Source organism: Grampus griseus, assembly GCF_964374135.1.
Source record: "Grampus griseus genome assembly, chromosome: 8".
Taxonomy (NCBI): Eukaryota; Metazoa; Chordata; class Mammalia; order Artiodactyla; family Delphinidae; genus Grampus; species Grampus griseus.
The window spans coordinates 96868720-96896431 of NC_139002.1; the positions used below are offsets into that span (position 1 = coordinate 96868720).

General features: G+C 41.7%; 1 protein-coding gene across 5 annotated transcripts in view; it reads right to left on the reverse strand.

Moving 5' to 3' along the window:
- The window catches only part of AMBRA1 (autophagy and beclin 1 regulator 1), a 175674-nt gene that overhangs the window by 129823 nt on the left and 18139 nt on the right, over positions 1 to 27712 (reverse strand). For 2 of the 5 annotated variants that reach the window (XM_082659583.1, XM_082659582.1), the window contains exons 2-8: positions 16183 to 16436; positions 15746 to 15804; positions 14689 to 14872; positions 13882 to 14054; positions 12834 to 12900; positions 12136 to 12282; positions 10829 to 11865 (exon numbers count right to left, since the gene is read on the reverse strand). In XM_082659583.1, the coding sequence (XP_082515709.1) occupies positions 10829 to 11865; positions 12136 to 12282; positions 12834 to 12900; positions 13882 to 14054; positions 14689 to 14872; positions 15746 to 15804; positions 16183 to 16317 (1802 nt within the window). In that variant the 5' untranslated portion in view covers positions 16318 to 16436. Of the gene's footprint in view, positions 1 to 10828; positions 12283 to 12833; positions 12901 to 13881; positions 14055 to 14688; positions 14873 to 15745; positions 15805 to 16182; positions 16437 to 27712 lie in introns of all 5 variants that reach the window. The other 3 variants (XM_082659581.1, XM_082659584.1, XM_082659585.1) reach the window with 2 other exon arrangements.

Genomic DNA, 27712 nt, shown 5'->3' on the forward strand with positions numbered 1-27712 from the left:
AAAAAGAAAATTAAGAAAACAATCCTACTACAACAGTGTCAAAAAGAATAAAATACTTAGGAATAAATTTAACCAAAGAGGTGGAAGGTTTGTACACTGAAAACTATAAAACACTGCTGAAAAAAATTAACGACACAAATAAAGACATCCCATGTTCATGGACTGGAAGACTTAACATTGTTAAAATGTCCATAATACCCAAAGCAATCTACAGATTCAATGTAATCCCCATCAAAATCCCAATGGTATTTTTTTCCTTTATTTCCTTTTTTTTTTTTTTTTGCAGAAAGAGGAAAAAAATATCCCAAAATTCATACAGAATCTCAAAAAGAGTTCTGGATAGCCAAACAATCTTGTGAAAGAGGAACCAAGCTGGAGGCCTAACCTGCCCTGGTTTCAAAACATATTACAAAGCTATAGCAATTAAAACAGTATGGTACTGGCATAAGGACAAACAATAGACCAATGGAACAGAATAGAGAGCCCAGATATAAACCCTTGTGTGTATGGGCAAATGATATTTGACAAGGGTGCCAAGACTACACAATGAGGGCAGGACAGTCTTCCCAACAAATAGTACTGGGAAAACTGGCTATTCACATGCAAAATAATGAAGATTGTCCATTATCTTATGCCACAGATAAAAATTAACTCAAAATGGATTAAAAATCTAAACATATGACCTGAAACTATAAAACTCACAGAAGAAAATATGGGGGAAAAGTTTTATAACATTGGAATAGGTAATGATTTCTTAGATACTACACACAAAAAAATCCCACGGGTAACAAAAGCAAAAATAGACAACTGGGACTGCATCAAACTTTTAAAACTTAAGCAAAGGAAACAACAGAATAAAAAGGCAATCTACAGAATAGGACAAAATGTTTGTAAGCTATTTATCAGATAAGGGGTTAATAGCCAGAATATATAAAGAACTCCTACAATTTAATAATAACAACAACCAAAAACCCAATTAAAACATGGGCAAAGGACTTGAATAGACAGTTATCCAAAGAATATATGCAAATGGCCAACAAACATATGAAAAGATGCTCAACATCACTTATCATCAGGGAAATGCAAATAAACCACAATGACATATTATCTCATGCATGCTAAGATGCCAATCTCCAAAAACAAAAAAAAACCCAAACAGAAAATAACAATGTTGGCAAGGATGTGGAGAAATTGGAACCCTTGTGCACTGTTGGTAGAACTGTAAAATGGTGCAGCTGCTATGACAAGCAGCATAAAAGTTCCTCAAAAAATTAAAAATATAACTACTGTATGACCCAGCCATACTACTTCTTAGTATATATCCAAGGGAATTGAAAACAGAATCTTAAAGAGATATTTGAACACCCATGTTCATTACAGAATTATTCACGTAGCCAGGATGTGGAAGCAACTTAAAGGTCCATCCACAGATGAATGGATTAAAAAAATGTGGTACATACACACAACTGAATATTATTCAGCATTTAAAAAGGAGAAAATCCTGTCATATGCTACAACATGGATGAACCTTGAGGACATTACGCTAAGTGAAATAAGCCAATCACCAAAAGACAAATACTGCATGATTCCACTTATATGAGGATCTAAAGCAATCAAATTCACAGAAAAAGAAAACTGAATCATGGTTGCCAGGGGATGGCGGGACGGGGAAATGAGAATTGTTCAATGAGCATTTCACTCTTGCAGGGAGAAAAAGTTCTAGAGATCTGCTATACAACTATGTGCATAGACTTAACAACACTGTACATTTAAAATTTAAGAGGGTAAATTTATGTTTTTTTAATCACAGTAAGAAAAAAGACCCCCAAAATAGGTTACATTTGCCACCAGAACAAAGAAAGCAAAAGATAAAAGCCACCTCGCTGAGGTGAAGTGATCCAAGGAGACAGCAGGGAGATAGAGGAAAATTGAGAAACGTATATGAACATGTGTAGGGGAGGAAAAAGGAAAAGAGGCAAAAAGATTCAAACTCATACTCTCTGATGCAGCAAAGGAAAAGAGCACAATGTTAACAAGCTGCAATTCTCCTTCTATGACAAGGTCATACTTTCAGCCTTTGATTCCTTTATTATTACAAGTTTCTACTCTTGCTCTAACTTGATTTTAATTTTCTGGCAGGTGACATCCAAATCAATCGGCCTTCTCATGGAAACCCATCCCTCTGTCCAAGGCACTCTGCTCACAGGGAGAGGTGCAGACATTCTTGTCCAAGATTTCACATAGTTCATCATGAAAGGAAGGTTACTTTCATACTGCATAACCTGACATGACAGAGGTCTGCTCACTAAATGGTGCCCCAGCCAGCAAATAATCTTGGCACCCCCACCTTCCCTCTTTGGAAACAAAGGAGGAGTTTATTAAATGTTGCTATTAAAAAGTCAGGCAGCTTTTCAGGTGAGGGGGCTGTGAGCATGTCAGCCTACTGCCAGCAGGGGAGCCCTTTATGTGTGAATTAGGCAGGATGGGTGGGGTAGAGGAGAGAGTACTGCCATGTCCAGTGCCTCCCCCTGGTGGAGACAAGGGGTAGGGAACTTAAGAAGACCTTCTTGAGCTAATGAAAGCAGTGGTAACCAACACAAAATTGGAATTAAGCAGGAAACGTAAATGGATGAAGTCAGCCCAGTGCAGACTAAGGCACAAAGAAGGTCCACACCTTGACTAAAGGGGCAACAACTACTCAACTCCTGCTGATTGTTATTATGTGGGAATGTAAGCCAGATCTAATTTTTTTTTCAAGAGAATCCAGAAATCTGGATTTATGTAGAAAAAACTGAAATTTTTAGTGACATCGTGAGGGCCAAACAAATGTACCTGAAGGTTATTTTGCAATCTCTGGGCTAATATAACAGGCCCACCTGCTAAAGCCAAATTTGCTCATGTGAACACATTGTCAGGAGTGCTTCCAAGAAGGAGCAGATGATGTACTGGATCCTCCTCCTCCCCATAAATGTATAAGAAATCCTAGAGGAGGAGGAGAAGCTACCTGCACAGCTCTAATGGGCTGGGACCGATTACAAAAAGCAAAATATATTATGCAAACAGAACCCCGTACACCTGGTGTTAATGTCTTAGCAAAACCTCCAACACATCCTTTAGAGCACTACTCTGAACAGATTACAGTAGAGAAGGGGATCTGAAGGGGGGAAAATGAGTACATGGGAAATTGCTCCAAATATATTTGCAGTACACATAGATCCCACTGAAGTCCCTGTGGCACTCCAACACTCTGAGCTGACAGAAGCGATTACATATTTTCAAGTTCTCAGTGTGTATACAAAGCACACAGCCTGCTCTACACCATTCAGCCCCAGACAGAGGGATGATGGGGGATAATTTAGATCTGCCCAACAGGTGTTAATTTGACCTGCAGTGGGGGAAGGGCTGCCTATCAAGCATACAGCCTGGAGGACCTGGAGGCTCACACCCTCCCTAACACCAGGGCAAGCCTCCTCACTTGCAAACAATTCCCAAGACAGATATATAGCAAGGTTAGAAAACCTTGCTTCAGGGCAGAAAGCAGAGGAAACAAGAAACTCTTCATGCACTTAAGCCTGCTCTTAACCGTCAAAGAATCTTACAAGAGCCAATACTCAGGACATCTAGTCCAAAGTACAGAGAGAGACAAGTGCAGGGGTCCCCTCCCTACCTCTTCCAGGGCCCTCCTTATCATAATGCCTTTTATTACTATAGCACCCAACTCTCTTCCATTCCAAGTCATATTCACATAAAGCAGGGATTGGCAAACCATGGTCTGTAGGCCAAATCTGGCCTACTGCCTGTTTTTGTATAGCCCATGTGCTAAGAATGGTTTTTATATTTTTAAATAGCTGAAAAACATCAAAAGAAGAATATTTCACGACACGTGAAAATTATATAAAAATCACATTTGTGTCCGTAAGTAAAGTTTATTGGCACACAGCCATACTTATTCACTTACCTATTGTCTATGGCTACTTTCGTGCTACAATGGCAAAGTTCAGTATTTGCAACAGAGACCATATGGCCTACACAAAGCCTAAAATGTTTACAAACTTGCCCTTCACAGAAAAAGTCCTAGTCACTGAAACAGAGGATACAACCAGGGATCACACTCAGAATTCAGAGGCTCAAATACAGAGTGACTTAGCTGGGCAGATGAGCAGAGAAGGGGAAAAAGATTACCAGGTACCCTCTCTTCTACTCTACCCTCACCCTCATATTGCCAAAGAGAGAAGTGGGTTTTCTAACTATCCCCGAAAACAAATAACTTAAATATCTAAATGTTACTGCCTTATGATGGGGCAAGAAATATCTGGACTCTCTCAATCATTTAACAAGGCCAGGAAGACTAGGTGGCCCAAAGTCAGTAAGTGAGTGTCAAAGATGGAACCAAGTCTCCCTCATACAAGGCTACTGGAGAAGAAAAGTACATGAACACCTCCAGGTGGCATATGTTAGAAGTCCTTCTCAACCTTGAGGATCAGATTCCTGAAAAACCCGGTGGTAGGATTTACAACTAAGAAACGTAAGACCTTATGGGAGGGGAAAAAAACACAGGATTAGGAGTCCTAATCTATGAAATTATGAATATCTATAAAATTATGCTCACTAAAATAGAAAATATCATTTTATACGTTTTAAATTAGTAATAATGAATACAATTAATTTTTACCATTAACAATGTTCACACTCTTCAGCCCCAGCAATTGTAGTTCTGAAAATTCAACCTCCTCTAGAGACACCTGCACAAGTACACAAAGATGCTACAGCATTGTTTCTGCATGCAAAAACCAGAAACAATACAGATTCTGTCAACAGAGAACTTGTTTAATTATGGTGCATCCAACTGTGGAATACAATGCCATTGTTAAAAAGAATGTAGCAGATCTATACACATCAACATGGAAAAATGTCCATGACATATTAAGTGAAATATGTAAACGGTGGAAGAGTAGATTTAGTATGATCCCATTTTTATAAATAAAAAAAAGTGCTTTCATTTGCAGAGAAAAAATTCTTAAGTTAACACACAAATTGCTAAACAGTGGTTAGCACTGCAGAGGACATTCACTATAGATAGATAAATCACACATTTCTATGTTTGAATTTTTACAAATGACTTTGTATTTGTTTTGTAAGCAGACAAAACAGGCATCTCAAAATTCCATTTATGATACCTTGGTGACTACAAATTTTTCATGCTCTCCCTTCCTCACAGTTTCAATAACATGCTGTCATGCTTGGGGGATGGGGGTGGCTTTGTTGCAGATAATACGCCTGCCAAGAGGCTTTATTTCTTTATTTATTTGGCAACTCTTCATCCAAACATTTAAGGCCCTTCTAATTCTGACACAATCATTGACTCCCGCCTTCTGGTTTTCACCATAGAATCAAGACACAAATTAATCTAAAAGTGTGTGATGCTGGCCTAACTTTAATTTACCCTATTTAGCAGAGCCTCTTCAGTCTATTGTCAATCAGCAGCCACATGATCCTTTTAAAATATAAGATCATGCTACTCCACTTCCCAAGGCTTCCCAAATCACTCAGAGTAAGATGTAAAATCCCTTAAATATCTTAGAAGGCCTGCATAATCTGGTCCCCATTACCTCTCTAACTTCATCTTCTATCACTCCATCCTTCACTGTGCTCCAGCCAAGCGTTTCAGGGATTTTGCATTTGCCCTTCTCTGCCTAGAATGCCCTTGCCCCCAATGTATACAGAGTTTACTCCCTTACTTGCTTGAAGGAAGGAAGAGGTGTCTGCTCCAATGTCACCTTACCAGACTTCCTCTGATGACCCTATTTAACACTACAAACTTCCACCCCAGAAACACCTACATTTTCAAATATTTTTCTTCATAGAATTTAACATCATCTGGCATACTAGATATTTTATTTATGTGTTTATTTTCTTTCTCTCATTAGAATAAGAGACTTCTTGCTGGTACTTAAATAGTATATGGTACACAGTAGGTACTTAGTAAATATTTGTCAACCTTATGAATGAATGAATCGATCAATCAGAGTAATTATTTCACCAGCCCAATTCCCAGGGTTATAACAAGAGCCACGCTCCTTTAAGGCCTGGGTTTATCTTCCCCCATGCTTCCCTTACTCTTTTTTTTTTTTCTTTTTTTTGTGGTATGCGGGCCTCTCACTGTTGTGGCCTCTCCCGTTGCGGAGCACAGGCTCCGGACGTGCAGGCTCAGTGGCCATGGTTCACAGGCCCAGCTGCTCCGCGGCATGTCAGATCTTCCCGGACCAGAGCACGAACCCGTGTCCCCTGCATCAGCAGGCGGACTCTCAACCACGGCGCCACCAGGGAAGCCCCTAGAAGTTTTGACAGAGAAAACTGATGTGTGAAAGCACTAATTTCAAATGAAGAGGACGAAAGAGCACCCTCTTTAGGACCCAGAAGTTTGACTCTCATCTTTGCTACAAGCACCTCTTTAAAGTCACTTCCGGGCTTCCCTGGGGTCACTTCCCCTCTCTGCATCTAAGTTTTCTCATCAATTAGAAAGAGACAGAGACAGACAGACAGACAGACACTGGACTAAATAAACTCTAGGTTTTCTCCAGTTTCAAGACGACATTTAAATAATTTTCTTTTTTTCCCTAATACCAGCCTTTCAAGGCCACAGGGACCCTGTTGCAAGAAGCCCCAACACCCTCATCTTCTCCTGCTAAGTCCTGGGCTATCAGACCCCAAAAGAAGCTTCTCATGGTGAAGCAAAGGGTCTGCCGTCCAAGTTATAAACTGTAACCTGGAGTCAGACTATATAGAGACAGTCACCTTCCACTGCCCAGAGGCAAAAGGAGATAAACCGTGCATCACTGTTCAGCAACATAGAGCTACACTGAAATACACACTTTTGCTTCATATTCTCACTATCTGAAAACACTATAGATTATATCAGCAACACCAAGGATCAAAACATGCCTCCTTAGTCCATCTCCTACTACATGGCTGAAGAATAAACGCCCTCCCTTCAAGTAGACGCGCACACACACAGTAAGGACACCTCTTCCCTGCCAGCCTAGCCCAACAGTGACATCTGCTGGGGAAATCCAAGCAAGGCCGCTCATCAGCCAGAGAACACTGGACCTTCAGAAGGTGGTAGAAGATGCCGATTAACACAAGTATATATTAGTGATTTATACCAGAATGCAGCCCCTCAGTTTATGAGGAAGTGGTGGCCCTTCTTTAATGGGTGTGCACTTAGAATGTTTTACAAGATACCTCATTTTTGATAGGCTGTAAACCCTCGTGGTACACCTCATTCAAGCTCATTTGAAAAGCAACTCCATAAATAATGTAACCACTGGATTAATATACTATTTTACAATGAGAACTGTGCATTTGTATATTTTAAAATTTAAAAAGCGTGTGTGTGTGTGTATATATATATATAAAATTGTTTACAGCAAGATGACAAGGGACTTCATTTTCTACAACATAACATTTCTAAATGCTTGAACTTTTTTATTTAAACCACAAACACATACTACTTTTCGCCTAAAAAAAATTCTGATACATCCTTAACAGTTTCTGGGTTTTAAATGGCCCACTTTATTAAGAAGTGACTATTAATATATTAGTCACACGTGGCTATCTACATTTAAATTAGTTAAAATTTAAATGTAGTTTCTCAGATCATACTAGCCACATTTCAAATGCTCAATAGCCACATGCGGCTGGTAGCTACTATACTATATGGCACAGATACAGAACATTTTATTAGACAGAATTGCTCTAGAGAAACATACTGGAGTATTTTCAGACAAAATTATATGATGTCTGGGTGGCTGGGAGTGGGTAAGGGATACAGACGAGTGTTGAAAATTTCTGAAGCCAGGTGATAGGTATATGGGAGTTCATTTATACTACTTTTCTTTTCATTTTTATGTTTGAAGATTTCCATAACAAAAAGTTAAAAGAAAAGAAAAACATAAAAATGGTTCACCTAAAAATGAGATTATCACTTTAAGAAATACACCATGGGGACTTCCCTGGTGGCGCAGTGGTTAAGAATCCACCTGCCAGGGGCTTCCCTGGTGGCGCAGTGGTTGAGAGTCCGCCTGCCAATGCAGGGGACACGGGTTTGTGCCCTGGTCCGGGAAGATCCCACATGCCGTGGAGCAGCTGGGCCCATGAGCCATGGCCGCTGAGCCTGCGCGTCCAGTGCTCCGCAACGGGAGAGGCCACAACAGTGAGAGGCCCGTGTACTGCAAAAAAAAAAAAGAATCCACCTGCCAATGCAGGGGACACAGGTTCAAGCCCTGTCCAGGAAGATCCCACATGCCACAGAGCAACTAAGCCCGTGCACCACAACTACTGAGCCCGCATGCCACAATTACTGAAGCCCACGCACCTAGAGTCCGTGCTCTGCAACAAGAGAAGCCACCATAATGAGAAGCCCGCGCACCGCAACGAAGAGTAGCCCCTGCTTGCCTCAACTAGAGAAAGCCCACATGCAGCAACAAAGACCCAACGCAGCCATAAATTAATTAATTAATTAATTAATTTTTAAAAAAACACACACACCATGGAGGGCAGCCTAAAAAAATCTTTAGTCATGCACACTGGAGTTCAAATCCCCACTCAGCAACCTACTGTGTGACCTTTAACAAGAAACTTGACTTCTCTGAGCCACTCTTTCCTCAACTGGAAGATGGGAAATTTCATACCTGCCTTGCACAGAGTTACTGTGAAAATTAGAAATAATTAATGCAAAGCTAGAACAGAGTAGTAGGCTCTCAGTAATTGGTATCTCTAATTATTATCAAACAACAGAGTTTGTTTTAAACAACTCAGGTAGGGCTTCCCTGGTGGCGCAGTGGTTGAGAGTCCGCCTGCCGATGCAGGGAATACGGGTTCGTGCCCCGGTCCGGGAAGATCCCACATGCCGTGGAGCTGCTGGACCCGTGAGCCATGGCCGCTGAGCCTACGCGTCCGGAGCCTGTGCTCCGCAACAGGAGAGGCCACAACAGTGAGAGGCCCGCGTACCGCAAAAATAAAAAATAAAAAAAAATAAACAACTCAGGTATTTCTCAGAACAGCAACACATGAAGAGGTCCTGCTAGAACAGAACGGACAGAGGCTGACCACAAACCCACTGATGTTAGTGAAACAGGCACTGGTAGGCTTTTAGAGCAATAACTGTAGACAGTCCTTTATGGCTACCTTTCATAAACTTTTTGAATGCCTACTATATGTCAGGCACTATGCTTGCTACTGTCTCACCTCTCTTGACAAAAAGGAAGAACAGAGTCTCAGGCTCCTGATATGGGTCATTATGCAAGGCAAAGTATTCCAAAGCTGGCAATTTAGATGTTAATCCAGAACTGGCCTCAATCAAACGGGCAGAGTAACAATCTCAGCTACCTCATCTATCTTTCATATCTGACCAAGTCTCCCTGTGTTCACGTTACTAACTGCCCTTAAGTAACTTCTTCTTATCCTGAATTCATCATGCCCTTTCTTCCCTTAGCATGTGCTATATCCTCAAAATAAAAAGGTCTTTCCCTTTCCAAATCCTACCCATCTTTCAAGACTTATTCTTGTAAAGCCTTCTTTGATGATCCTTCCCTTTCTCTGAAATTAGACTACATTTAATCTCAGTACCATACAATGAAGCATTCGGCTCATTTACATTTTTTATGTAATTACATGTAAATAAGTCTTGCCTCTACAACAACACTGTATACTGCCAGTGGGCAAAGACCAGGTATTATACTGCTTTTGTACTCCTGACAGTGCCTAGCACAGTGCTAGAAAAAATATATAATTCAACAAATACTTATTAACTGGGTAACTCTCTAAAGCATTCTCCCAAAATAACAAGTACATTATGTGCACAATCCATATTCCCACCCTTGCTAGAAGCTTATGTCAGAGAAACTTCAGATGCTTCAACAGAGGATGTAATGCACAGCAATATGCTGTTTGGATCCAACAAGCATATTCTGGGAGTTGGTGATTATGCTAGATTTGACCTTTACAGAATTACAGAAAGAAGTCCCTAATAAATCAAGATAGATGCGCACACAGCCATACACGGAACATGTGGTGGGCGATCAACTACACCCACTCTGTTTCTTCCATGAAAGAGTTGCCTGGGATGCCAATCCAAGTATGGAGAGGCCTTCCTTCTATGAATTTCTTCTTCTCCACCTCGAGGTGAATGTCCATCTGGAAGATCTACTCAAAGAATCTTAACTAAGCAACTAACTTGCTGTCCAAAAAATATATATCGCTAAAAAACAAAAAAACTTTTTCTTGACATATATACGTACTATTTTCTTTTCCTTTTGTCAAATTGCAGTGTTCCAAAAGATATGGTTTCAGAATTTGTCCAAAGCAACACAATCAAAGACCCAATACACTAATCTGTCCTAAGCAGGGTTCTCTTTTACTACTTTTTCCTAGTCTCTCTGGGACATTTTGTTGTTTCACAATAACCAGTCCTGCACATACAATCCTTGGAGAAGGCCAAAAAAGCAGAGCAGAGGAAGTCAACGGTTTTACCTCCTCATGCCTCTCTAACCTCATCTACAACTCTCCTCCAAGGCTAACGTCACATGAGCTTAGCCAGAAAAGGAGCAAGCCGAGTCACCTGACTCATACTGCCAGGCCTTATCCTCTTTCCGCCACCACAGCAAGATTTTCCAAGAAGATGCAATGGAAGCTAGGGAAATCAGAACCAGATGCATGATGCATGGATCCCAGACACTCCAGATCCAGCCACAACACCCACAGGACTGAAGGAAGAGATATCAGGAGGAAAGTAAGGGATACAGGAGAAGACAGGAAAGCATCTGCTCACCTCCTGAGTGAATCTTCCTCGGAGCTTTCCTCAGCCATATCCTGATGTAAGGCCTCCTGCGACACAGTTCCAGATCTGCTGGACTGGGTGTAAATTCGTTCCCAGTGGCCTGTCTCCTGGTTGAAGGCCACCCCCACAGTCCTCTCCTCCTGTGGGCTAGCAGAGCTGCTCAACTCCAGCCTGCTGGAGCTCGGCGTTTGGCCCTCAGTCCGCTCGAGAGGTGGCAACTGGCTGCCACTCGAGGGCATGCCCTCAAAGGTACTGGGGACCTGCCAGGAGGAGCTGGCTTCACCAGAGGAGTAGTTAGGTGCACTTCTTTCCCAGCGCAGGGTATCGTTGTTGAAGGTCAGGAGATTGTGGCAAGCGCGGCAGCGATTCAGGTGGCCGCGGGACAGGTTGGAGTTGTTCTCGCTGCTGTGTGGGGTGGGCTGGTGGGAGGGGCCTGGCCTCTCAGATTCAATGTTATTGTTGAGCATTTCCTGGGCCTGTTGGGCCTGGGGCGCTTCCCCACTCAGGCTCTGGTCCAGCTCCTGAAGCCGGTCATACTCCAAAAAGAAGCGTCTCAGGTCACATTGAAGCTCATGGCGAATGCTGCCCGAGTTGTTTTGGCTGGAGCCATTCCCTCCATCTGACTCAGCTGCCAACCCTGAAGCTGGAAAACCCCTCCCTTCTGTGGCTGAAGTGTACACAGATGCTTGAGAGCCACCTTCCTGCTGTCTCAGCACAGACAGCAAACTCACCGAAGAGGCACTGGTCCTGGGCGGGGGCATGGATTCCGCCTCAGAGCGGGAGTTCAGACTGAGCACTGTCCGGGTCCACTCAGATCCTGTCAGCCCGGGAGCGATTTCTCGGTGATACCTAGAAGGGTGGCTAGACAGAGGGCCTCCCAAAGAGCGACGGGTGGGACCCAGACTGAGGTTGCGGAGCGTGTTGCCGGCAGTGCTGCTCTGGACTGTACTGAAGGCAGACGGCCGGTTCAGGAGGCCCTGGTCCTGCTGCGCTGATGAGGCCTGCTCCGGGGGATGGAAGGGCTCGGTCTGTACAAAAGAAAAGGAAGGGGTAGTAGCCCTGGCAGGAGCAGGGGGTACACTGTCCTGGTGTGGCAAGAGGGAAGGAACTCGAGTGCCAGAGCAGCGGCTGCAAAGGCACAGGATCCCAAGGTGCTGGCAGCACTCGGCTGTGGGGTAACTGACCCGCTGTCGGAGCCGGATGTAAGCGGAAGTCCTGGGACGCTCCGTGGAGGGCTGAGGGGGAGGCGGTGGGGGTGAGGGGGTGGCAGAATCTTGCACTGTGCTTTGCTCTCCCACCTGGATGCCAGAGGAGCGGGAGGACAGCATGTGCAGGAAATTGTGGAGGAGAGGCGTCCGGCGCACTGGCTGTGACTGCAGGAGGGCACGCTGACGGTAATGCGATAATTCTGTTCCGTCTATGGGGATCTCTGGTTCGTCATCACCCTGCAACGTGGACCAAGGTGGGGCGGGGGCAGAGCCAGGTAGTTAGGTAGAACTTGCCGGTAAATCAAGAAAAACTACTGATAATCATCCAAGGAAAACCTTTCTAGAGAGGCAACAACTCCATCCTTGAAGTACTGAGAACTAACTGGTTCCAGATTCAGCATCATCATATGGTATTAAATTATTCACTTCCAATTAGCAACACTTCTGAACGAGTACAGCTGGCAAACCAACTCTGTTACAAAAGGCATTTCCATGACATGGAGGCAGTAAGGGGAAGCAAAATGTCAACCAGCCAGAGGCACATGAATGACAAGTTATCCAACACGGCCTGGTTACTTCTACTGGGACGATCACTCAGGGGTTTCAGAATGGACTCCCCTGTCACGATATGGCTATAACTTTGAGTACAGTCTGAAGCTAGTTTTGAATCTTGACTGGAAAGAAACACCTGGACATTGAAAACTGAAGTCCAATATAATCAGAATTAGAGCACTAGTTGAGAAAATAACCCACAGTTTAGACAGAGTTGAAACTGCTGACTAACTTACCTGCTGATTAGAGGGGTTAACAATTGCTGTGAGTAAGTAGTGTCCAAGAGGATCAAATCTCACCAGACTGAAAGCACAGAAGAAAGGGACAGAGACACAGAGAGAGAAATTATGTTAACCAAGAAGAGGAAACCTGTGAGAAAACGTCTGGAAATCATTACTGACAATTGTGGGATCACCGAGGTATCCACTTAATGCTACAGACTTCCAAAACTTTCAAACAGATTAAAGTAATAAAGCTCAATACTTCTTCTTACGTCCTCACACTTGCCAGAATAAGGTAATACGTATCGCAAAAATAATTTCAAAAAACACCTGGGCTTCCATCCCAGGAAGCAGCTAGCTACGTTAAGCACACAGCTGCTCATGTCTAAGAGCCCATCATAATAGTAAAGCAGAGAATGCTCCCATACTCTGCCACAGGTTCAGATCTCCCCTCACACAGCAGCTACACTGGCAAGAAGCATGAGTGCTGGTGACAAGGAACAGTCTCAGCATCAAGTGACATAGCTGAGGCTAGAAAATTAGCTAATATCCAACTGCGATACCAAGAGGACCAAAGGAAAACAATGCATCAACTATAATTCAGGCACTATGTGCGCTGATTTTGAAAGCTAAATATGTAAATATCTACTAGCAGATTGGATACATATCTACACCTCCACTTTCCATTTCCAGAAAACCAGGGATGAGCAACTTAGCCACCAAGCTACCCACCACCTGAATACCTTTCAGGATTATTAAAAAAAAAAAAAAAAAAGCTTTATACCAAACCAGATAGCTTTGAACCTAAAAAAGATTCTAACAGCCATAGTCTACAGAGACCAGAAGATGAGGCCAATATGGAACAGCTGAAATGAACAATATGAACTGCTTCCTAGCTGATTAGCCAGATGCTTAAAAAGCAGGAAGAGCCATAGGGATAACACCCTGCCCTGAGCAGGGATAATACGGAGATAATAATCTGTCTCCTGAGGTGAAAGCACGGGTGAATGCTCTCTGCCATGTTAATCCTACGCCAGACATTGCTGGTGGGCAGAGCACTCACCGGACCCGTTCCATCTCACTAGCTGTCTTCACCACAGCAAAGGGCTCCCGTCGACTCCAATCCCAGAAGTGGATCTCATTGGCAGTAGCAATCAGCAGGAGCTGAGCCGTAGGGTGGAAAGCCAGGGAGGCAATGGCATTGTTGCTATCTGTGAACCAGCTTTCACTGCCACCCTATGAATGAACAAATCCCAAACATTCTTAGGTTACAAGCTGCCAGCAGACTGAGATGTCAATTTCAAAAAAAAAAAAAAGGGTCCATTTAACATAAAACGACTACTTGTAGGGCCTACTTTAAGTATGTCCTCTGAAAACGACGTACAAAACCAGTGATCTGGCAGTGTCACAACTTTATCAGAAAAACATTACTGTCAGCTCAGTTTTGTCATTTACAATCCATAAGCAATGAGCACCCGCACAGCTCCTGTTTCTGTAGCCTGTGAAAACTCAAGCTTGGTGCATGACATGGTGCACAACAACCCATTAGCCAGTCACCAGGACAAGGAGCACGTTGCTTTGATGATCATCATCAGAATACAGTACAATCCTTGATCTAAAACAAGAGAAATCCATCCTGAAGACGTCTTAGAGTGTCCTGTACTATGTCACAATGGGCAGACAGTTAAATAGGGTGTCATCTTAGAACGGAGGGCTGTCGGCTAGACTCCCTATCAGTAAGTAGGCAATGATTACTGAGTAAGTACTCAGATATAGTCCTAAGAACCTGGCTAGTCTCTCCTCCAGAGTTAAGAACCCAAGGGTAAACAAGTCTCTGCATTTAGAATACCAAAGAAAAGGAAACACTTACGTGTAAATCCCAAATCCTAACCTCCCCATCTAGGCAGCCAGAAGCAATAAGGCCTGAGATGGTGGGATGAAAAGTGACACACCATGGAGTGCGGCGGTGTCCAATCAGAGAGTGAACACACTTGCCTGTCTTCACCTCCGTGATATAGATATTATGGTTTACATGGGTGGAGGCCAAGAGAGTCCTAGGGAATCAAAGAGGAGGAAGTAAATGTGAAGCATGTGGGAGGGTAACAAACTTTATCAGCTTTGGACAAAAATGAAAATTGATACTTATTCCCCATCCCAACATGATAAATACTACAACTTGGGCATTACAAACAACAGAAACATTCTCATCTTTAAAAGCTTTCGGCTTCTCCATTCTGTCCCCAGAAGACACATAACCCCTTCAGAGAATATTCTTTCCAGCAGGGAAAACTATCACACTATTGGTGGCCTATACCACACAGGCAAAGGATTCTTACTGAGAAACTTTCCAAGTTCTGATCCTCGACGTTCATAGATTCCTTTGCTTATGCCCATTATTTCTATGGTTAGCACTGCTCATCTACTTTCTTTCCCTTTCTGATAACACTGGCAAAGCTCTGTTCATTCAGTGCTTCAAAGAGCCTTTAGGGGGCTTCCCTGGTGGCGCAGTGGTTAAGAATTCGCCTGCCAATGCAGGGGACACGGGTTCAAGCCCTGGTCCAGGAAGATCCCACATGCCACGGAGCAACTAAGCCCATGTGCCACAACTACTGAGTGCGCTCTAGAGCCCACGAGCCATAACTACTGAAGCCCGCGCGCCTAGAGCCCGTGTTCTGCAACGAGAGAAGCCACCTCAATGAGAAGCCTGCGCACCGTAACCAAGAGTAGCCCCCGCTCGCCACAACTAGAGAAAGTCCGCGCGCAGCGAAGAAGACCCAACACAGACAAAAATAAATAAATAAATTTAAAAAAAAAAAAAAAAAAAGAGCCTTTAGGGATTTGTCTTGGAAGATCAAGCTAGGCCAAATACACAGAAAGCAATGCTGTCACAAGTCTCAGGTAAAGTTTAGGTAAGGACTTGGTGGTACCTGTCTGGGCTGAAGGCCAATAAAAAGGTAGAGCGTGGACTATCCGGCAGTTCTACTCTCTGAGAAATAAACAAACAAAAGTTAAAATACATTATTTATAAACTATGGCTCACTCTATCTCAAAAGCACCAAACCATTCTAGACTAGTATTTACAGTGTAAGCTTAAAAACTGGAGACAATGATCAAGCTACAAATTGAGAGAGATAAATCTAAATTACCTTCAGGAAAAATATCTAGCTCTAAAGAAAAATGATATTTCTAGCCCATTATGCTTCCAAATTTATTAAAACCTCCCCCCACAAAAAACCAAGTTAGATATATCAATTCTCCTACACAAAATAAATTATACCCCAACTCTATGTCATTAACCCATTCTAAGGCCCCATTCTACTGTCACCCCTACAACTCCTATGTGAAAAACACCCATTTTTCTCACCTTGCCCTCCCATTTCATCCACCGGGTTTTATCTTCCACCAGCTCCTGCAGAAGTCGCTGAGCTCCAAAGGTCCGAGTGCCCCGTTCTCGCCCCCAGAGTATCCGGACAGCATTCTTCTCTGGAACAACCTTCATGGTCCTCAGTAGCCACTGTCACACCAGGCCCGGGAAGAGAAGGAGCGAGCAATAGCTCTACACGCTGAAGCAGCTAAAATGAGGCCATTCAGGTCCTTGTAAGTTGCCTTCATGGAAATCTAAGGTATAGACATTAATGTCAAAGAACATCTATTCTGCAGTCAGAGAAGGTTCCCACTGCAAATATGATTCTAGCTCAAAGAGGAAAGTACTGTTCTTTTCATATTTAACGACATCTTCTCAGAAAACACCCTTCTCCCAGAACTTTTCTTCCAAGAATATTTCATCCTTAAATTCCTCCCATATCCTCCATAGCTCAGCCTTATATCTAAAGAAGAGACCATTGTCTAAAGGAGTTATTCTTTTTATCAGGCAGTAAAAACTCTTTTACTAACCAAAAGGTCTAAAACTCTGTCAAAAACAAAACAAATCACAACACAATATCTGCACTCTGGGGACTTCCCTGGCAGTCCAGTGGTTAGGACTCCGTGCTTCCAAAGCAGGGGTCACAGGGTCAATCCCTGGTCCGGGAATTAAAATCCTGCATGGCACACAGCACAGCCAAAAAAAAAAAAATCTGCACTCCCCGCTCTGTGCCAAGCTGCTTCCCTAGTTGCTAGTAGTCCTCCTTATCACTTGGGCAGCCTCCAAACTAAAGGACACGTAACCGATTTTAAAAGGCTATTACTTAAGGTATGGTTCTTATGCAGCAGCTTCAACTCTATCTCCTACCTAAAAGCAAGTGCACAGAATCACTTAGAGGTACCTTTCTCATTCTCTTTTTCTCTTCCCCACTCAAGTTCCAGAATAGAGGACAGAGGAAAGAGAAGAAAAAATTTCAATTCCTTTTTCTCATCCACTGCAAGCCTTAACTGTATAAAACTGTCACAAAATAAACACAAATTCTACTAAAATGTCAAATAGCAGCAAAATATACACATGTGCAACAATTAAAGAATTGTGGTCCCTCCAAACAATGGAATATGCAGCCCAATGAAATGACATTTGAAAAGAATACGTATATAAACCTCATTCATTGCAACACTGTTTCTTCAACTATATTTTGAAAAAATTCAAATATACAGAAAAGTTGAAAACAGTAGAATAAATACCAACTACTCACCACTTAGACTCAAGAATTGCTAATATATTGTCAAATTTGCCTCATTTATCTCTATGGATAGAGATATATAAGGGTTGTTTTAATTTTCCTGCGAACCATTTCAGCAGGCATTGAGATACTCTAATCCTATATACCTCACTGTGCATCTAAGAATGAAGACATGTAACTTCATAACCACAATACCATTATCACACGCATTATCATTTGTGCCTTTAATACACCAAATACACCAAAAAGTGTCTTAAAAAAAAATCCAGGGCTTCCCTGGTGGCGCAGTGGTTGAAAGTCCGCCTGCCGATGCAGGGGACACGGGTTCGTGCCGCGGTCCGGGAAGATTCCACATGCCGTGGAGCGGCTGGGCCCGTGAGCCATGGCCGCCGAGCCTGCGCGTCCAGAGACTGTGCTCCACAACGGGAGAGGCCACAACGGTGAGAGGCCCGTGTACCGCAAAAAAAAAAAAAAAAAAAAATCCAGAACCCAATCAAGGTTCAAGCAACGAATTTGGATGTTATGTCTCTTTAGTCTCTTTTACTCTAGAATGGCCTCCAAGTTTTATTTTGGTTGGTTCTGTTTATGCTTGTTTGGTTGTTTACAACACAAGCTTTTTAAAAAGACCAGGAGAGTTGACTTGTTGACTTGCAGTTGACAGTTACATCCTAGTTTTGTCTGATTATTTCCTCACAGTGCCATTTAACTTGCATCTCTATCCCTAATACTTCCTGTAAACACTGACTAGATTTAGGTTAAGAGGCTTGGGCAAAAATGCTTCTCAGGTGATGCTGCCTATGTACCTCATCTCATAATGCAGCACATCATATTCTCAGACTGTTCCATTTAGTGAGACCTGGTAAATTACATGATCATCTGGCAAAACATGATCACTTGGTTGAGTCTGTAACAGCCAGAGCTCTCTTTATAAAGGTATATTTCCCCCTTTACAACTACTGATCTGTGGCTAACGTTCGGCACCATGTGAATATGCTGTTCCTCTTCAACCTTTTGCTTAATCATTTAGCAGTCACTGATGATTCCTTTTTAAATTATTTCATTTGGGGGCTGGAATACGTTGATTTTCCAATTCCATCATTATTTCTACATTTATTAGCTGGCATTCTTCTGGAAAGAACTTTCCCTTAATAACTGAAGCAGAGTAAATGCTTAATTTTTTTCCCTTTAATTACTACTTCTTATTGTTTGTAATAGCAAAAATTGGGCACAACCCAAGTCTCTAAAGGGGACTAAATGACTAATCTACCGTAAGGAAAATTCTATGGGTACTAACAGCAAGAGATCTCCAAGATACATTGTTCAGAGGAGGAAAAAGCAAGGAGCAAAACAACATATATAGTAAGGCTAACTTTTGAAAAAGAGGAGAAATTAATGGTCACTTATTAGGAACTGAAGGGACAAGGTAAATGGAGACAAAGACAGAAGCTAGACTTCTCAGTGTTTTTGTTTTATGTCATTTTTATTTTTGAAATTACCTATTCAAAATTTATTTTTAAAATATTTAATAATGTGAAAAAATACATGTTACGTGAAAAAAGCAGAATAGAAAATTATATATACAGTATGATCCAAATTTTATTTTTTTTTAATCTTTACGAATAATGATAGAGGCACTTCCCTGGTGGCACAGTGATTAATAATCCACCTGCCAATGCAGGGGACACGGGTTCAAGCCCTGGTTTGGGAAGATCCAACATGCTGCGGAGCAACCAAGCCCATGTGTCACAACTACTGAGTCTGCGCTCTAGAGCCCGTGAGCCACAACTACTGAGCCCACATGCCACAACTACTGAAGCCCGTGCGCCTAGAGCCCATGCTCCACAACAAGAGAAGCCACCGCAATGAGAAGCCCGCATACTGCAACGAAGAGTAGCCCCCACTCACTGCAACTAGAGAAAGCCCATGCGCAGCAACGAAGACCCAATGCAGCCAAAAATAAATAAATAAAATTTTTAAAATCATAAAAAAAAACAATGACAGAAGAGAAATATAAAAAGTTTTAACCATGGTTCTCTTTGGGTGGCAGAATTATAGGTGACAATCAACAGAAAAGGCAGTGTTCTTTTCATTTTTTCAATTTAAAAAGTAATAAATGCTTATTGTAAAAAGTCAAACAATAATCAGCTCTTTACACTTCACGAAAGGCTGCAATCTAAAAAGTACACAACTAGATGCATCCAAATACAGAAGGAAAAATACTTATCGCCTATGCTGAAATGAGTTTTCTCCCTGAATATTAAAATTTAAAAAGCGAGAAAGATTCTACAGAAAAACATAATTCCAAGTTCCTAGTCGCATACAGCACAAAGTTCCCTAAGGATTGATTGAGGAACACTCTAGCCTGTATCCTTGTAGTACAGCTCTCATCCCCCAGTAGCTACAATATAAATACTATGTACACAATGAATATGTCAACACAGTGCAGGCCAACCTCCTGCATAAACTAAGGATGAACTAACTGGAAAGAAATAATCTCCTTGGTGACCCTGATAACTCATGGTTTAAAGACCAAAAGTCTGGAAGTGAAACTGCCACAAATCTGAAATACAGTTCCCATCCATTCACCTTAAACCTTAACTGAGCTTATAATTTTTTTTAGAGCCAATCATTCTTTTACCTAATATAGAGAATTTCAGCAGAAATGAGTTTTGAGGGTTCCTTGCCCTATAGTGCAACATTAAAAGTACTTTTAAACCATTTATAATCTTATAACATGTGGTGAACACAGCAGCAGTCCAATTCCTAAAAAAAGTCTGACCTTCTGACATCGTGTAACTCAAGAGGAAGAAAATATAGGTCACAAACATTGGATGATTCAGAAAACTGTGATGCAGTCTGAAGTTCCTACAGGAATCAGAAAGACGAGGGAAGAGCTGCTACAAATACCAGTTATCAAGAAAATTCAAAAACTAAAGCTCAGGATTACTGAAGAGCTTGTCTACCAATTCCCAGAGACCTAAACACACCAACAGTTCAAACAAGAGAAAGTCTGACTGATGGCAAGAAGTCAAAGGAACTAAAACAACTGCACAGTCTCTCTTTTGTCTGAAGAAAAAATATTTGCTCTGTTTCTTTAAAAGGATAAGGGGTCTTCTCCTGATACACTCCTTACAGCCACCTGAGAAGAAATTTCACTTTGTTCTCCATAAAGAACAAAAGGAGCTAAATCAAACTGCAGTCAGGCAGGCCTGTTGCTGAGGAGGAAGTGCCAGTCAAGTGTGTTTTTCATTTCTCTTTTTAAAAAGGAGGAAGAAACAAGTTTCCCAATCTGTCCCTTAAACCAGATCGGGACAAAGGGTGCCAAGAAGAGTCTTTGTGATACCATTTCACAGGCCCCCGGAATCAATCCTCAATCACCAAAAGCCTCGTGCACGTACAACCAAAAGGGCACGACTGGGATATGTACATAACACAAATATTATTTGTTATTCCACCCCATTTCTAACCACCACCCCCCATAATATGATGATCACTCTAAAAAGATGGGAAGATGGGAAGATAACCACCTTGGAAGGTTTTCTCTGCTTAATTCTAGGACAAAATTATATTTAACGAGCACTAATAAAAGTCACCTAGAGATTATGCACAGCCCAGTGGAAACTAAAGTCAGACTTACAGGTTCTCCTTGCAATTTGATCACCTTATGCTAGCAATTTCACTCCAGCTTCAAGCAATATGACTTTGGACAAGTTATTTAACCTCTTTGAGACTTTTCTGCCCCCTTTGTAAATTGGAATTGCAATATCTGCCTCATCAAGTTGTTGTGAGGCTCCAATAAGAAAAGTGTGGTGGAGCATTAAGACCACTGCTGTTATTGTTGTCATTATTATTGAATCCTCTTTGGGGTTCACCACGGTTTCCCTCACCAAACAATATGGCCAATTAAAACCTCTGAGACCTGAGATGCCACAATTTCCAAGGTAGCAGATTCCTAAGAAACATTTCAAAGGCTGTTACCAGACAACAAAATAAAAAGTACTCAGGGAAAGTACCGCACTCATTTGTGTAGCAAAAATAATTAAATGAGATCTGGGCTACCTCTACATAAAAAGTGAATTAAAAAACAGAACCAACAACTTAGAGCTATATCTGGAAAACCTGGCTAATAATTCACACCCCAAATCCTCCCTACCAATAGCATTCCAGGGGTATGAATCAGAAAGTTATTAGGCCTGGAAGCACTGTTAAAATACAGTCCAATGATCTCATTTATTTGAGTAACTGCATCTCTCTTCACTTCACTATGCCCATGTAGGCAAAGTCTAAGAGTCAAATCAGCCATGTAATACCAACATATATCCCAAAATAACATACAGGATTCAACCCAAGGTTAACTCTTTTTTTGTTGTTTTTGCTTTTTCTTTGTTTGGCCGCACTACGTGGCATGCGGGATCTTAGTTCCCCAACCAGGGATCAAACCCGCTCCCCCTGTACTAGAAGCACGGAGTCTTAACTGATAGACCGCCAGGGAAGTCCTGAGGGTTAACTCTTTAAAAGAAAAAAAAAAAAAAACCTTTAAATACTAAACCTAGGATCACCTGCATAAGTAGAGTTCTCCCAACAACTGGAAAATTAACTACAAAATGTCAGGCCTTTAATTAGAGGCCTAAAAGTGGCCCAGTACTCTTTAGAAACTCCATGTGGGTGGAAATACACAGGGTTTTCTACAACTGGCAGCTCGGTTTTCATTAATAGGACTTTCTACAGGGCATTTCAGGACACTTCAAATGACACCATATATGATCCGAGTCCAAAAATGTAAGCACCACAGCAGCAACCATCCCTGCCTCTATATAGCTCTTGCCTGACTCCTAGAGTAGACTGAACTTGGAGGGGAGCAGGGAATTTGGGGCAAAGCATCACAAATCTAGAACTGTTATCAGGTAACAAACTCTGAAAGCAAACACACCTGGAAGCATAAGAACTTCAACTATTACCTGAGTGGTGTATCTACTGTATGCAGAGTACTAAAGGATATCCTAGGATATACCAAACTGCTAATTGTGGTTTAAGTCCAGATAGAGAAACTTTAAGTAATGTTTGTTTAATTTTTTCATCCATAATTTCTAAATAAGAGATAGTATAGTATAGTGATATATGGGTCCTGAAATCAGACTGGCAATTGAATCCCAGCTCTGTCATTTTCTTGGTACATGAAGGTTTCTTGGTACATGGTTTCTTGGAACAGTTACTTAACCTCCCTGTACTCCAGTTTCATCATCGTAAAAGACAGTATGTATATGATAGGATTACCACAGGGATTAAAAGACTTACCAAATGAAAAGTGCTTGCTACTATATAATTCCAGTGCTTGTACCAAAATAATACCTTCATTCTATAATGAAGAATTACAGAATCTAATGAGAAAAAAATATTTAAGGCCACAAAGTCCTATAAACAATCAGACTAATTAAAGACAAATTCTTCTAGGCAAAATGAGACTGTCCACTGCAAAGGTCTCCAAACCATTTCATATAAAAAAAAAAAAATCTTACCACTGTAACCTTTAAAAAAAATAATAAAATCTCGAGATAATGGTTAAAATAATAATAACTAACACTTTCATAGTCCTTTTCATTCCCATTGTTCTTAGCACTTTACATAAAGTAACTCATTTACAATCCTCAGGTACATAAGGCCCTAAGAGAACAAGTCACACTGTCGGTGCTGGATTCAGAATCCAAACCCAGGCAGTCTGGCTCCAGAGTCTACATACTTCATTACAACAGAAAACTCCCTAATGCCTGAGATAAATTCTCCTATGTGGTCTCTCCCCTATTTCATGTACTAGTCTCACATGTATTAGGCCTCAATCAATGTTTCACTGTCTTACCATATCAACTGGATATCAGCTTGCTTTCTATTTTTAATGTTCATTTCCTCAAAGGTCAAGAAATTAAAGAATGATGCTGAGGGGAATTCCCTGGCAGTCCAGTGGTTAGGTCCCTGCGCTTTCACTGCCAAGGGCATGGGTTCAATCCCTGGTGGGGGATCTAAGATCCCATAAGCCCCACGGTGCGGCCAGAAAAAAAAAATGCTGAGGAAAAATGAAAAAAATTCTCATTCCTTCCTTTACAGCAACTTATTTACATAGTTTTTGCGAGAAAAGGGGACTTCAAAACCTTTGACCATAAATACTCTGAATTTGATAAAGTGCCAAATAAGACTATATCATGAAATTCAGCTACTATGTGTTTACCCTACAAACCTACCAACTCCATCCAAATAAAAAAATTACCTATTAGGAAACAGAGATAGATGCCACAGGAATTTACTTTTGTATGGCAACCAGGATAGAACATAAATCTCAAAAAACACGGTCAACAAAGAATGTAACTGAACATACTCTGTCATGTCTGTGCATACCCCTTTGTCAAACATGAAATATGACATCAACACACCTGAGGAAAGAAAAAGGGGAGTCTTCAATGTAGAGCCTCATACCAGCCCTTTCTCATCCACATGGCAGACACATATGCTAGTGACCTCCGTGCATTACTAGAGTTAGGATTCTCCACAACTAACTTAGTCTACCTGTCTGTGATAGGTTCTCTCCAAGGACAGTCTCCATCAATTCCTTCTACCCTACTCCCATGCTGCTCTGCCCATCAAGAGATAAGAACATATTTTTCTCTCCCTGAATCTGGGCTGACCCTGTGACTTGCTCTGACCACAGAATATGGCAGGAGCGATAATGTGCCAGTTCCACGACTGACAGCATCCACTTTCACTCTTGGAAGCCAACCACCAGGCTGCAAGGAAATTCAGGATGTCCCACTGGAGACAGAGACCATATAGAGAGACCTGGATGATAAGACACTACTAGGAGAGGCCACATTGAAGGTGCCAGACCAATGAGTTGAAACCCTGATGCCCTGTCTAACCCAGCCCAGCCACCAGCTGAAAGCAGACAAATGAGTGACCCCAACTGATGCGACACAGGGCAGAAGAACGAACCAGACAAACCCTGCCCAAATTCCTAACCCACAGGATCGTGAGAAACACATCATTGTCTCAAGCCACAAATATGGAGGTGGTGTGATACTGTGATTTATAATAAGAAATACATATTTGGTCTTAGTCCCCATTTTTGGCACAGAGCTCCTAAAACCCTTGAAATTTCTTGAGTGATAGAAGTCTTTTGTCATTCATAAGGAGTCTCTTTTAAACTTATGCTAACAGGTGACTTAGGGAGGTACCCCTAGAAAGCCTCAGGATGGGGCTGGTCACCAGAAAGACCAAGTGATTAGAAGATTGGAACTTTCAGTCTCACCCACTGACCTCTGGGACAGGAAAGGGGATAGATGGGCCTGCAGATTAAGCGCTATAAAAACTATTGAAGGGACTTCCCTGGTAGCGCAGTGGTTGGGACTCCTCGCTCCCAGTGCAGGGGACCCGGGTTCAATCCCTGCTCGGGGAACTAGATACCACATGCATGCCACAACTAAGAGTTTGCATGCCACGACTAAGGAGCCCGCATGCCGCAACTAAGGAGCTGGCGAGCCACAACTAAGGAGCCCACCTCCCGCAACTGAGACCCAGTGCAACCAAATGAGTAAACAAATGGATATAAAAAATACATACACACACACATACATACATACATACATACTACTGTACAAGATCTGATGAGTTTCCAGGCTGGTGAACACATTCACAGCCCAGGAGGGTGATGCACCCCAGTTCCACAGGGACAGAGGCTCCTGTGCTTGGGACTCTTCCAGATCTTGCCCTATGTACTTCTTCATCTGGCTGTTCATCTGAATCCTTTATAATAAACTGGTAAATATAAGTAAATATTTGAGTTCTGTGAGCCACTCTATCAAATTAGTCCAACCCAAAAAGGGGGTTGTGGGAACCTACCACCTATAGCCCATCAATCAGAAGCACAGGTTACAACCTGGACTTGCAATCAGCGTCTAAAGTTGAGGGGGTGCAGTTTTTTGGGACTGAGCCCTTAAACCTGTGGGATCAGATGCTATATCCAGGTAGAGAGCGTCAGAACTGAGTTAAATTTGTCGGACACCTGGTCAGTGTCTGCTGAGAATTGGAGAAATGCTTGCCAGTTTTGGAAAAAAAAAACACACATCAGAGGTGGTTTCTGTACAGCAACAGATAACTAAAACACTACTACCTAATACCCAGTGTACGTAATGCCTTGTTAGGACTCTATCTTCCTCACTAGACTATAAGCTCTGTGAGGGCAAAAATCATGTCTGTCCTAGTCCAGTACCTACTTTAGTGCCTAACATAGAAGAGCCTAACATAGAAGAGAATGAATATGTGTGTGTATTTATATCCAACTGTGAGGAAAGCCCAAAACAAACACCAAACTCTCATAAATAGCAACACCTAGGTGAAAAAAAAGTGGTTAGTTATAGGTAGTGCTGTTGGTTCGAGGTAATAAATTCAATTTCTACGAGTCAAATATCTCCAAAAAGAGAAAACTTTGTACCATTAACTAATCTCAACAAGTCATTTCATTATGTACATGTCATTAATCAAGACAAGGCCAGGCAACAGAATATGAACAGGGCAAATCCATCCCTACCACTACTAAGGGGGAGGGGGGCTAAACCTAAAAAAATACATATACAGAGATGACAGGAGTCTTTTGTACTTTTTATACTCATATAACAATGCTTCTTTATACTCATATTTGAAACACAGCATATTTAGAACAAAATACAGAAGCAGTGGATTTTCTGAGAGCAAGGTTGGGAATATGGGACATTGTATCTTCTGAGCTTGAGAGTGCTGGATATAAAAGTGATGTGATTTAATGGGGAAAGATAAGACTAATAGGTAAGAAGCTTCAATGATTGATTCCTACCACTGAGGTGTTATATAATCTTGAACAAATCACACTCTACATATAAAAACTGAAAGTAATAACACCCTCTCTTTCTACCTTAAAGGAATAATATCCTTGGAGTATCTTACGAGTCGCAAAAAGTTCAAGGCAGGATTACAACTTTTCTAAGTAAAAGCCAAGTTAGGAACCAACAGTAATCAGAATAAACAATAAATGGGACTTCACACAAAGAAGTCCGGCACATGCAGCTCTAAGAGAAAGTGCAAAGGAAACTACAGTGGCTATGAAGCAGAATCAGAGAGTACCTCTAATTAATCACCCGACGAACTAAAAGCAAATAATTTGATGGAATCAAGACCTATACAATCAAAATTATACACAGCCCCTTTATAAGCAGCCAAAGACCAGAAATAAAATGTTAATAGAACCTGCACCTGTACTGTAGACATGCACAGCATTTATGTTCAGAATTATAAATACTCTAAAATACAACTGGCCTGCCTCTAGAAAGTTAGGCTAAGAGACAATAGTGAATCAAGTACCTGTAAAAGGTTGTCAGCCCAAATTTACCAAGAGATAAACAAGCAATGTAACCTCTTTTTCTCATATCTATCTTTTTCTCATACACTCCCCAGGGCGTTTTTTATATATAAACTCTGTGTAAGGAAGACCACTACAGGGTATATCACAAATAAGCTAACAACTTTCCAAAATGCTTTGAACATATAAAACTAAAAAATTCTAGTGACTGTTATTATAATGAAGGGGAGAAAAAAACACCAGCTTTTCTGCTATAGATTTTGCTGACTACAGCTTCCTAAAGTAACTCACAATGATATAACCTAATGTCTGCAACATAGTAAAGTTTACGCTCCTATGATCAAAGCTAGAAACAGAAAGCCGTAAGACCCAAATTTGAGACTGACAATCTTCCTTACTCTCACTTACCTCAGAAGAATGAAGAGAAAAGAAACGAAGCTTCACCTGCAAACTCTTCTGGGGAAAACAGTGAGCTGAGAACCCCTGAAAACTCAAGGAAGAACACAGAGGAAACCACTGAACCAAAAAGAAATTGAAGCTCAATTTTTGAGTCCCAAGCTGTCAACAGAATCAGGACCAGGAAGGCTACTGCTAAGTGCACAAAAATGGCAAGAGATTTCCTACTAGCAAGCAAAAAAGAAAGAAAGAAAGAAAAAAGAGTAGCTTTTGATGGAAGAAATTTCACAGAAACAAAAACAGCTTAACCCCAGAAATGGGAACTGACCCCAGCTGCCTCAGGCAAACAGGCCTAATGGCTTTGGCAACAACATACCTTTCATCCACCAACAACATTTGGAGGCTGAAGTAGAGCCGATTTCAAATCACGAAGGATCACATCTTTCTGTTTTCTGCGTAGTCTTTGGGAAAAAGAGTCCAGCTCTCCTCCCTGGAGTACCACACTGCCCCCA